Source organism: Nestor notabilis, unplaced genomic scaffold (genome assembly GCF_000696875.1).
Source record: "Nestor notabilis isolate BGI_N333 unplaced genomic scaffold, ASM69687v1 scaffold3582, whole genome shotgun sequence".
In the NCBI taxonomy this organism is placed as follows: Eukaryota; Metazoa; Chordata; class Aves; order Psittaciformes; family Psittacidae; genus Nestor; species Nestor notabilis.
In genome coordinates this window covers 50,726-63,455 of record NW_009916809.1, presented here as the reverse complement: position 1 = coordinate 63,455, position 12,730 = coordinate 50,726, and the positions used below count along the sequence as shown (strand labels likewise).

The 12,730-nt window shown below is 41.4% G+C and overlaps 1 protein-coding gene across 1 annotated transcript in view; it reads left to right on the top strand.

The window, feature by feature from the left end:
• Positions 1-5,572: 5,572 nt before the first annotated feature.
• The window catches only part of SEMA6A (sema domain, transmembrane domain (TM), and cytoplasmic domain, (semaphorin) 6A), a gene marked incomplete at its 3' end in the record, with an annotated part of 38,709 nt that continues 31,551 nt past the window's right edge, over positions 5,573-12,730 (top strand). The window contains exons 1-2 of the mRNA XM_010024753.1: positions 5,573-5,712; positions 8,379-8,496. Of these exons, the coding sequence (XP_010023055.1) occupies positions 5,613-5,712; positions 8,379-8,496 (218 nt within the window). The remainder of the gene's footprint in view (positions 5,713-8,378; positions 8,497-12,730) is intronic.

Sequence of the window (12,730 nt, the reverse complement as noted above, 5' to 3'; positions counted from 1 at the left end):
CTCCCTAAGCACCTGCTGAGCTTCTATTCACTCACATCTGTCTCATCCCCTTGGCACCACTGGGCCCGGGCATTTTGCATGATGCCTTCTGCTGCCAGGTGCAGCCGTGTGAGGTGGCTGAGAGGCTGCTAGCCCACCACCCAAACAGGCATAGACAAAGGATGCTCTCCTGAACAGCTCTGCTGTGCTGGCCCAATTTCGCTCATTTTCTGGAAGCTGCAGCCTGCAGGTTGTATTCCACTTTTTTTGTTGTTGTTGTTGCATTATTCCTAATTCCTTTCTCTGTCTTGCACAGAACTCTAGTCTTTCACTTTCTAGAAACTGTGAATTTAAAGGGGTAAATAGCAGTAACAGCATCTTCCAGTCAGAGAGTTCCAAGCGCTTAGCCAAAAGAGATGAAGGATGCTTGCCAGCATTGCATGGCAAATCTTACCATAGCAGGGAACAGCAGTGAGGTCAGCCAACTGGTTTCTGCACTCTGCCTTCAGCATGGCAAAGCATGTGCTGTGTAGATCAATACATGCTTTTTTACTGTGGGTAGGTAGATCTCGCTAAGTCTCTTTCAGTGAGACACTGAAGTAGGATTTGGGTTTCTGATTCACTTGCTTGCCTTCAAAGCTCTTACCACAAAAGAATCTCAAATCTTTTTGTTACCTTTGTTATTGCAACTCAAATTGGTTTCTTTCCTGCTTTTTTGTGGTTCTTTTGTTTTTCCCAGAAATGCTGAATGTGGTGAGAATGGCTGTTTGCTGAGTATTTCCAGGGTCAGTTCACAGAGGCCGCTACTTTTCTGGTCATGCATTTTTCCTTATGCAGTAATTCAAATTCACCTGGCTTCAGTTTTTAGTTTCCTCACTGTTTGGTTAAATGCTGTTCCTTCTCACTAGACTATCTTTTTGAAGAATAAGTTATTTATACATGTTTGTAGAAACAAAAGAATTTGCTGAAGACAGTCATGTTTTTTTATGTTCATTAGTTTTCTGGTCTTGCTTCATGCATAACACAGACCATTGAATTTTATCTGGTAATTTTCACATTAAGCTTAATAATTTGTGGATCGAAGTGCAGCTGTCGTGTATGAACACAACCCATCATGGTATAAAGAAGGTTTGTAATAAATGAATATAACAAGATCTGTCCCATTACTGAGGAGGCTTACCGTGCCATGGGAAAATTTTGACATGGTTACATACTTGGATTTTACTTGGAATTACACTGGGGTTAGCTGAACATACAGTGAGTCCAAAGCAACAAGATGGAAGGTTTTCTAACATGGAAAAATGTTCCTCTCAATATTATTTATAGATATACCAATGCAGTCATTGCTGTTGCAGTTGAATTTGTTCTCAAGATGAAATCTAGCCTTACTGTTTTCTGAAGTTTACCAGGAAGTTAGCTCTTCCATTTAAGATTTTTCTTGCAATTTGTATGACCTTGCTGGAACTCAGAAGCTGTGGATACAATAACCTGGTTACTAGGGTATTATGGCAGCAGCCATGTAATCATTTCCTATAGAATAGCCAAGCAGTTATTCTGTATGCGCTGCCACCCTGAGTGTTGTTCAATAAATGCTAAAAATACCAGACAGCAAAATGCACAGCTCATCGTGGTGGCCTCTTGTTGGCTCAGACAGGCATGGATCACCGTAGTGGGAGGCACTTGGCACAGAAAAATTAGACTTTTCTCCTTGTTTTGGAATGATCACTACTTTCTTAGCTTCAGAAACTCCCATCATGCCAGTAACATGATTTTTATAAAATTAAATGCCTCTATGTCAAGCATCTATGTATGTGAAGGGGTATATGAATAGTTATATCTATATTTATATTTATACATAGGCTTTGAGTGAATAAATATAATAGTAATAGCAACTATATTGCACTAGTATCCAAGTGTCATATTTAGAGGTGGTTCACCTTTGGGATACAGTGTACAAAAAGAAAAGCTTATTCCATCTAGGAAGGCAAAACTTTAATTTGTATATACATTAAGAGATATGGTTTACTTATATTTAATCATAGCGTATGACAAAAAGGAAGGAGCATGAAAGTAACCAAACAAGTCATCTTACATAGGTATTTGAAGCCATCAGCTTCAGAAAGAAGAATCAGAGCACCGAAGTATCTTGACTGTCTTGCATAAAGTTATATTTGTATTGGTCTTGGGCATGCAAGAATCAGATTAGTTAGGAGTTTGACACTTGGAAGAACTATCATCTATTCCACCTACTAAATGGCTACAAGTCATTGCATTAGACATAGGTTATAAAACATGCTCTTAATATTTGCAGTGCTGTATTTTATTAGCATGTCTGCTAGTAAATGAACACCACAAAAACTTGCTCTTTTTGTTACCATTAGTTTCCTCCAACAGGAGCAGCGATCATGTTTCGAGTGGGGAGAACTGAAGTTCTCACAGCAAGTTCTCCTCAACCAGTATGGCTTAATGCAGGCCAGGTTGAACAGCAGTGGTCTACATTGACTGAAGATCTCTCCACTGATGTTTGCAAAACTTCTGTTTGGAGACAGTGCCTGGACTTGCTCGACATCACAGCCTAGTCACTCATGTTTCATCAGACACTGTGTTCACAAGCACTTTTGATTAGAAAGTCATTTCAGCACAGTTGCAAGTGAGAACATTTGCGTCACTCCCAGGAGCCCAACCAAAGCTGAGTATTTGCTGAAAAGGAGACATATACTAAAAATAAGTGTGACCTTCTCGAATCAGCACTTTTCTGAAATTCCACTGAAACAGTATGGCTCTTTCCACCATTGTAAGAACAGCAAAAGTAACTTTATGTTTGAATAATTACTTCCTAGTAAAAAGCTGCCTTTGGATGCACCTTGAGTCCTACTTGATGTTACTTTATTGGCACCGGCACTGATACAGATGTGTAGTCCACTTGAATCATTGACAGATCAAAGCAGATATTTTGCCAATACTTTTACAAATTTGAACTATTATGTTAACACTACAGCAGCATAGAATTACGCTTTTTTTCTCTCTTCTCCCTTTTTGTTCCCCAGAAACTATCCTTACGAATGACAAGAGAATTTCATGTAGTTGAAAACCTACTTACCTAGTCTTTGTTAGAAGGCAACATGTCAGTTCATTTGTCAGTTAATTCTTTTCAGGTAAAATTAAAAAGATCTGGCCTGATCACATGTATGTAAGATGACAAAGTAAGCGTGCTGGGCATTGTTCATTTTGCTGGAAGGTGTCCCCCGTATATATTTACATGGAGCAGTACACGTCTGAATGAGAAGTAGGGAATGATAGTGCAAAATCACCCATGGGAAAAGTTTTTCAAGCTGTAAAGGGGAGTGGCAGCAATATGTCTTCAGTACTGTAATGCTTTCCTCATGGAGTACACACACTGTTAGATGGTGGATGATGTGCTGAAAGGGAGTAACAGAGAGAAGCTATTCTTATGCTCCAGAGTCTCACTGTGAGCCAAGTGCTTTGAATCAACAGCCTGCAGGCTGATACTGCGGATGAATATGGTTTAAGTGGAAGAATTGGATTGCTTGATAAGTTCTTCCCATTAAACTGTTTCTCCTCATGTGAGTTTCAGAGAAGAATTTTGCATTGGACTGTAATAATTTCAAGGCGTCAAGAATTTCAATCTACTTGTAAATGAAGATAAGGCACTATGTTTTGTCACTTTGCAGTGTACTTGCAGCAAAATTACATCTTGAAAAATTGGATAGAGAGGAAGGAATTAATCCCTGTAATGTGTATATCTTACTTCTAATTCAAACCTTTTGAGGGAAAGTATGTTTCCAAGTATTATATTTACTTCTGCTGCTTATTTCTACCTGGGGCATTCCTAAGGGCCCCAGATGGCAACGAATAGAAAGAAACAGTGCCTGCCCCAGACAGCTAGGAGTCAAGAGAAAATGTAAGAGGTGATTAAAGAGAAAAATGAAGGAAAGAGGTAAAGAAAGTGTCTGAAGGCAGACACAGCTGTCAGTAATCATACATAGCTATCGGCCTAACCAGTGCTAGATAGAAATGCTTCTCCTGGGGCTTGTATGTACTATCTTCTAGTATGCATTCTCACATAAGGTATAATAGACAGTGCCTGCATTGTGTTTCATTTATTATTGCTATTTTTATCTTTTGCCATCCGTCTGACACTTTGCTCAGTTAAGGTGTCAGTCATTGACTTCCATTAAATTTTATTTTTTCTCGTCTCGGTCTAACTCAGCCTCAGTTATTTTGTTGATAGATGCAGAGAATCAGCCAAGTTTCCAATTTGTATGTTTGAATAGCAATAGGCAAACACAGAGTATAATTACTAGTCCTTATGGACTGTATTGCCCTAAAATGGAGTCCCTACTCCAATCCAGTTATAGGAGCTAAAATTTCATTTGAAAGCAAATATCTGATAAAACAAATTAATTATTGGGACATTTTAGAATTGGGTAAAAGATGAGGAATCAACTGTGTCTATGAAATTACAAATGAAAATGCAACACTCCAGACTTGTTAATGCTTTTTTTGGCACTCAGAAAGGAGACATAGGTATCTAATATTAAATGGTGTTGCAGAAGGGCAAGTTAGCACTTTGTTTGCCAAATTAAGTTTCAAAGACTATGTAGGTTATGAAGTTTGACTTTCTGCCCATAAATCTTGAATGACTGACAGGGTACTGTAAAATAGTTTTGTTCAAAAGGGATCTTTGGCAGGCGGCATCAAAGGTTTGAAACTCTGGAAGGGATGAAAAGAAAACCCCACTTTTACACTAATTTCCCCTGCAGGTCAACGTCTCTGTGAAATTTGCCTGGGAATTATGAGCTATTTACTGTATTATGTGCTGTTTTCTTTCACTGTATCCAGAGGCCCCTGTGGTTCCTTTTATCTTCAAGATTTAGGGATATTTTCGTACATGAATGTGAGTGAGTGAATGCGTCAGTGGAACATGGGGAAAAAGTGCTGGGTTTAGACAGTTCTGTTCTCCCTTATTTTATTGCAAGTTGGAGTATTGGTTTTATGGCACCTAGATTTATGGGTACATATTTTTATGGTAAAGCCCAATAACGTGTTATACATGCTTCACCAAACTCTCTCAGTGTTTCTTCACTTGATTCACAACTCTGCAGGGTGTGAATCGGGCTCATAGTATAGCCCTTAATCTCTTTTTAACCAGAATAATATAGTGTGGGTTTTTTTATTTATGGTGTGTGTCATTGTATCATCATCTAATAATGTAAACCAAAGAAGGGGAAAATAATACATTTCCTAGAAAACCCTTGTCAGCTGTCCATCAGTGTAGGAGATTAAGTTTCTTTATTGCATATAAGCAATTGAGGCAGAAAATTCTTTGTAACTTACAGATAATGAAGTCTATCTTCAAGCAAGATGGGGTACTGTTGGGGCCTGGGCTAAAGGGAAACCGGTGTGGTAGGGCAGTTTCTGCTTAGAAACATGGCATACCTCCTCAGGTATGGTGAGATGCTTAAGGAGACGGAAAGCTCCCTCTGCTTTCCATTGACTCCTTTTAGTTTTCTGTATGCAGTGGTTAAAACCGAACCAACAGAAGGTGCTTAAGCCCTTGTTTGTCTTCCACAGGGTGAAGTGAAGAAGTGAAGCCTCCCAGCTGAACTACTATGAGGTCAGAAGCCTTGCTGCTATATTTCACACTGCTACACTTTGCTGGGGCTGGTTTCCCAGAAGATTCTGAGCCAATCAGTATTTCGCATGGCAACTGTAAGTATAAGAGGCCAGAGGACTCATTTGCGTAATCAGTGGACTTCACCAGTATTTTGTTGAATGCAATGAATATCTTAGATCAGACAGTTAACAATCTCAGGTACTAATATAGGAACATGACTTTTTCACATTGACTTACAACTACTGGGTGGAAAACTGCTTGAACTTCCAGAACCATGGCTTTCCTCCTTCTCAAATAGACATTTCCGTAGCATAATCAAACCAAGTATCTTGCTCTGTGCAGCAACAAAGGACAAAAGCCTTCTCCCCACTTCCTTGTCCCATAATCAAAGTATCCCTCACCTGACTTGTGGAAAGGTAGTTCTGGATAACCGATGAAGTACCTCAGAGCATCAAGCATAGCACACTAAAGTAATTGAGCTTTGAAAACATAATTTCTTGATCTAATACAAATAATGGAATTTACTCCTTTAAGCTCTGGTGGATTCCTCTTTAGCATTAGGCATTTTTTGCTAAGCTGGAAATGTAGCTAAAAAACCAAATCAAGACAAAGAATCTTTTGTAACAGAATCTGTCTTCTTTCTTACCAGCAGTAATTGCCAAAATCTCCAAACTCTAGGGTAACACAGACAGCTGTGAATCAGTGTCGAGACTTGCTGGCTAAACAGGTGGAGAGCTTTCAGTGCATTTTGCCATGCAAGTCAGGCTTAGCATAACTGATTCTTTCACATTTACCTCAGCTCAATTACAATTACAACAAAGAAAAGTCTTATGAAGTCCCAAAGGTTCAGATGTTTAAAAGGAAGTCTTTAGTGCCTGGGTCATACTTTTGGAAGTATGCTAAGGAGTAGCAAGACAGAAATTAGTAGGCTTATGTTTCAGCCTACTTTGGGTCAGAAATTTTATTTTAAAGTGAATTTCTTGCTTGTCATTGCTTACAGTGCTTTGGGGTGCCCTTGACACCTGTTAACTTGTCTGTCTTAGGTAACACCAAACCAAAAGACAGACTCCAGGGACATACTTGATGTGTTCCAGATGCTAATAGGCATCTGGGATAGAAGAACTGCTCTGAGGCAAACCCTACTGAAACACGTCTAGTGTGACCACTGGGTCTTTAGCACCAATATTTTCACCCTCCAGAAGGGTGATGCTAACCATCCTTGCAAATGCAGAAATAGCCAGTCTTGATCCTTTTGGAGAAATGGAACACGGGATAGCTTCTTCCTCTGCAGCATGGCATGCTGAAATGCACATGAATGTACAGGCCCCCAGCTCATGATAGATCCGTGAGTTACAGAGGTAACTACTGGTACTGGACAGAGAACAGCCTGACAGTTGAACTTGGCATTGCATGTAGGACTTGGTCAGAAGGATTAAGCTTCTGAATGTAAATCCTGCCTGGCCTGTCTTATTTTGTCTCTTCAAGAGTTCTCAGTATCTGGGTCGCAGGGAAGTTCCTGTTTCTACCCAGTTTTATCACCAGGCTTTCTGACACATGGCACTCCTGGGTGCTTTGCTGAAGCCATGATGTGAATCAATACTTTGACCAAGCTTAATAGAGAAAATACTTTTAGAGGACAATAGCTAAAACCACTAAAACAGTAGGTGAGTATCAGAAGAAATAGACTCTTTCAAACAGCTCCAGGTTTCTGGGAAGGCATATTGATGGGGAAAAAGCTCAGGCACAGCTAGATGCTAGTCAGGTCTATATAACATGCACATGCAGCAGTTTTGTGTTGATGATGATGCTCATCAGAGGTTTATCCTCCTTTTTTCTAACTGTCATTTTGTTTACTTAACAAGCGCCTTAGTTTGTGCATCTAGATGTCATGATTATGTATACACGTGAAGTCTACCAGCAAGGTGGCCCTTGGTCAGAAGTATTCATTGTTGTTATAGGCTGTACACACAGCCTATAGCACACAGCTGGGGAGCAGCAGCACACGCTGTGTGTGCTGAGGTCTCATTAAAAAATTCATGGAAACACGGTGAATAAATGCTCTTCCTGGTAGACTGTGTAGGGGGAAAGCTGACTTGTCAATAGCGTAAGCTCAGTATAGGGCTTCCAATCAGTATTGTTGTCCAGCTGCCAGAAGAACTGGAGTATCAGACTGGTTGCCAAATAATATGCAGTGACTTTCACATTATAAAGTTCAAGTCACGGTTTCCCACCGTTTCTCAGAAATCCCCACAGCTGTTCTACGATGGCAGTCCAATCCTGTAGGAAACGCAGGGAGCTGGCAGTTTGAACCAAGGAAAGCCAAGTCTTTTGCTTTAACCACTACCAGTCCGGTCATTGTCGTGATTGGTGGACCACTGTGGAACAGCTTTGTGCTGCTAGACGCACTTTGGCAACCAGGAGCAAGCATTTAAGCTTTGCAAACAGTGAAGGAAAAACTGTGAGAAAGGGCTGTGTACCTTTGTGCCAAGAGCTCCAGAACAGCTTTACAATCTAAAAAACCCTTGCAATTTTTGTCTTCTGCAGAGGTGATGACTTTTTCCTTTGCAGCTGCAAAGACGGCTGTAACCTTGAAGAACTCTCCAGTCCTCTGTGCTCATGCCTTCCAACTCCAGGCTGTGCTGCTGGGGCAGAGCAGAAACCACAGGAGCTGGCTGCAGCTGGGCCCCATGGTGCTCCATGTTAGTACTATTTCAGTTTGTGATTCTCTTTTGACCCTGTTTGGTTTTTCCCCCTTCCACAGATACAAGACAATATCCGGTGTTTGTGGGTCACAAACCCGGGCGGAACACCACGCAGAGGCACCGGCTGGACATCCAGCTGGTCGTGGTCATGAACAGGACCCTCTACGTTGCTGCTAGGTCAGTAGTCCCGTGCTTTGCTGCTCCTCCCTTACTGCTTTCAGAGGAGGAAGGAGAAGACTAGGGATATTCTGAGTTCTTTTTCAATTTATTTTCAGGATTTTCTCGCGCTCAGAGACAGCTTTGCAGCCTGTTAGTGAAACACATGGGAAACCTCAGCTGAGGTTCAGTTTTGTGAGGTGTTGAGACAGTCATTTCAGGTCAACACACCTCCACCTCCTTTTGGACTACGCCTTGCCTCAGCAGCAGAGAAGATGCCAGAGAGATTGTTTAGTCCCATGGAGGAGGGAATTTGTCCTCATCCTGTAATTTTGTTTGTGCACACCATTAATGACGTGTGTTAGAGAACGATTCTGCTGATGCACAAATGCATATTGGGATAAGAGTTATTAAACTGTAACATTGCTGGTTTAAGCGTGTTTTTAATGTCTTAAGACAGAAAAGAGGCAAACATGTTTGCTGCTGTTCTTTTGTTGTATTCAGTAAGGTTAATTGAATTTGGTGTATGGATCTTTTTGGAGAGCTATACTGTGCCGATACAAGCACATGCCTTTTTATCAGAATTGCACTTGGAGCCACCCATTCAGGTTGAATAGCATGGCGCCATGAGTGCCATACTGGTGGTGGAGCTACACTAATTTATACCACTGCCAACCTGGCACAGATCAGACATTAACACTTCCTCTCCCTGCCTTTTTGCTAGCAAAGGAGGTTGATGATCTTAGAATGGGGGTTACCTGATGGATGCAGGCTGAAGGAGGTAAGGGTCCAGATTAGCAAGGATGGGTAGTCAAGTTTAGGAGCTCTTGGTCCCAAATCCCATTTGGGACCAGCTGCAGAAAGCCAAGCCGTTGCTGCAGATGGGAGAAGTGGCGGGTGGGATGGCCAGGAGGTGAGAGGGAACAGCTGCTGAACAGGCAGCCTCTCACCACAAGCCCTGTCCTCAGAGCCCTTGGCAGCAGCCAGGAGCTGCCTGTCTTTCTTCTCCAACAGCCTCTCTCCATCTTGTGGGTGATCAGATGTGTCCTGTGTTATAAATCTGCCTGTCAATCTCCACTTGGCACCAAGTAATTAGTTGCATTACACCAGCAGGACCGCTGAGAGCCGTTTTCACTCATGTCCCTGGCTGGTAGACAACCACACTTCTACCTGTTCCCGTACCCAGGTGTTGCTGCTGTACTGGCTAAATGCAGCTTCTTCAGGTTTCTCACATAGGCTAATTCATGTGAGGTGCCAGAGCTCTGGGTTCTTACTCATGCCAAGCCCTTGCGTCAAGTCTGGGCAAAGAGCGTGTATCCTTCCATGGGAGCTGCCATGGTGTTGGTTGTAGAGCACAAAAAGCAGCCAGCCCCACAGCAAGGCCTCCCTGCACTCTGCCTGATCTCAGGGATTAGTGTTTTTGCTGCATTTAGTGTGATAATGAGAAGGGCGGGGAAGCAGGCTGAAGGGGTTTGAAAAGTTGTGGCAGGATTTCCTCCTTTTCATGGCCGAGTTCCCTTTGCTTTCCTTATTTGTTTTCCTTTAAATTAGGAAATCATTTGCAGTGAGAAGGTGGTAAATCCGCTTTGTGGATTTTGCTCTGCTGTATTCATAGTTTGTTCCCAGACTGAGATTGACGCAATTAGACTGTTGCAGTGCCCAGGCAACTGGCATTACAGCAGGAAAACCCAGCAGAACATTTTGGGATATGAAACCACTGTATGCACAAATTATATAAAGAATGCTAACACTTGGGGGATGTGAAACATGCATTCTTACGTATTATGTGACTATATATTTTTATAAAACAGTTTACTACAGTGAGAGTGCTCATATACTTCTAGGGTCTTGCAACTTACGAAAAAGAATAAAGACCTGATCTGTTTTGTACTTACACAAGCACAAGAAAAATCTTCTTACACTTTGGTAACTCAGAAACTCTGACATATTCTTTTCCCCCTCCACGTGTAACTGAATGAAATCCCTGCTGGGCTGAGAAGCCTATGTAATACTAGGTAAAATTCAAAGGTCATTTTTATCTTTAAGTAATAAAATTCAGAAAATGAGTCATCCTTGGTTAACTAGTGTGAATGAAAGTTTATAACTGCAGTACTGCATCTCCTTTAGAGGTAGTAGTAAATCTAGACACTGAAGCAAATTTGTACACGATTGAAGGTGTTTCTCAAAGAGTTTTGTAGCAAGATTGATTAAAAACTGAAGCTAACATAAGTCCCTTAGCTGTCATATCAGATGTTGCTTTCATGGGTTTTTTTAGACATTGAAATACAGTGATGCTGAGTTAATGTTTGTACCCAATTATCTGAAAAGCAATCAAAACAAATGCTTAAACATTCATAGTTTTTGGTTTGGAGTTGCTAGGCTTGGGTTGGGGTTTTCTATTTGTTTACTTGTTTTAGAAAATCCAGTGTTGATTTTGGAGACGGTTTCTGTGTGCAGGAGAGGACTAACTCAGATTTGAAAGCCTCTAACAGTTTATTACTGAGCGACTGGCATAGAACAAGTCTGCCGGTTGCTCATTTTGTCATACCAGATACGTGGCTCCTGTATTAGCTATTACCAAATAAAATCTTGCGTCGCTTCGGAAAGGCTTTATTTCATGTTATCAGGCAAAGTCATCCAGCCAGTATAAATTAGAATAACTTAGCTGAAGCCCGTGTAGCCGTGCTGTCTGAATATCTGGCTTGCAGTCTGCAAAGGAGCAGCTCTGTTTTCTTTTTTCTCGTGGGAAGGGTTCTCCCTCGCTGTCTCTCGCACACTCACCCGCACCCGAACACACACACCCTTTTATAAGTTTTCCATGACTACTCCTCCCAATGTCTTGTGTGGTGGCAGCTTTTGTTCACATTATCTGCCACCTCTCATGTGTATGTACAAAACAGTTTATTGAGCCCTCGAAGCATTGGGATGGTTGCCTCCTCATTTGCAGTTACACATTTCCAGATGATGCACTGAGTGGCCAAGGGTCATGCACAGCCGGTGGCATTATTTAAATTCCTTTCCTTTACAAGATTATGCCATGGCAACAAAACTGGGTTCTGCTGACTGGAGGTGGGAAAAACGGAAGCTCTAGGATTAAGTCAATTTGTGTTAGAATAACTTAATTAGCAGCGAGCTGTACACACTCCATTGCTAGTAGATAGTAGGAGTTGAGCAGCAGTGGGAAAAGGAGGGCAAGGACAATCCTGCATTGTCTGTGGTTAGAGAGCCCTCCCCTGAATTTGACAGCTCTTTCACTCTCTGCTGACATTGTCAGTGACTACCTTTCACGTGCAGCATGAGAAAATGATGGGTAATTTGCCTGATACTAACCCTCTTTCAGATGATCCTGTAACTTAACATGAGAGTTTTCTTTGAACTGTTTCTTGAACAAGAAAGTTAAGTCCTCTGAAAGCTGTTTTATTGAGAGTGGAACTAAATAACTCAAGACTCATTCTGAGTACCACCACTATGTTTTCTAATTGTCTTGTTTAAAAAGAAAAAAATCATAATTGTTGGAAAGCAACACCGATTATTAAAATCAAGAGGTGCACTAGAAGAAGGTTTTTAGAGCTCCAGCTGCACCTAGTTTGCAATTCAAGAGATTTTGTTCCTTCTTCTAAGCAGTAGGAGTGACAGTATCAAAGGGCAATGTACATAAAAAGGTAACTGTGCAGTAATCTATGAAGCTGAGATCATAGGTAGTTATATTCCTGTACCAACCCTGACCAATGCTCTGCCAGTAAAGTCAGGCAAAGAGTAAACTGAAAAATTAAACCAATCTTGGAAGTAGATGACAGCTCTGGTTTTACAGCGTCTGGAGGAGAAGAAACCAACCAGTCCTCACTTTGGTGTCACACAAAGCAAACAGCCTCGAGCACCATAGCAAACAGATTTTTAAAAGCCAGTTCCCTGCAACAATGATGCCTCTTTTCCCCACATGAGAGAAGTGTTGCTTATTCCTTTTATAGCAGTATTTTATGTTTGCTTTATTTAAGAGACTAGCACTGTTTCCCAAAAACCCAAGAAAATGAAGCTAACTCTGAGAGCAGTGATTTCTGAAACGGAAACAGTCTGTATCCTACTTTCAGCAGACCCCTCCAATGCTGTGGATCATGCTCCAGCTGCACAGCTTCCTGTATTTTGAAAAAAGCCAATGTTAGTTCCAGGCAAAATGAGGTGCTCGGTCCAAATTTGATGTGGCAGTTACTACAGTGTTGTGGTTTGATGGGGTTTTGAGGGGATTTTGTTTTGGGTT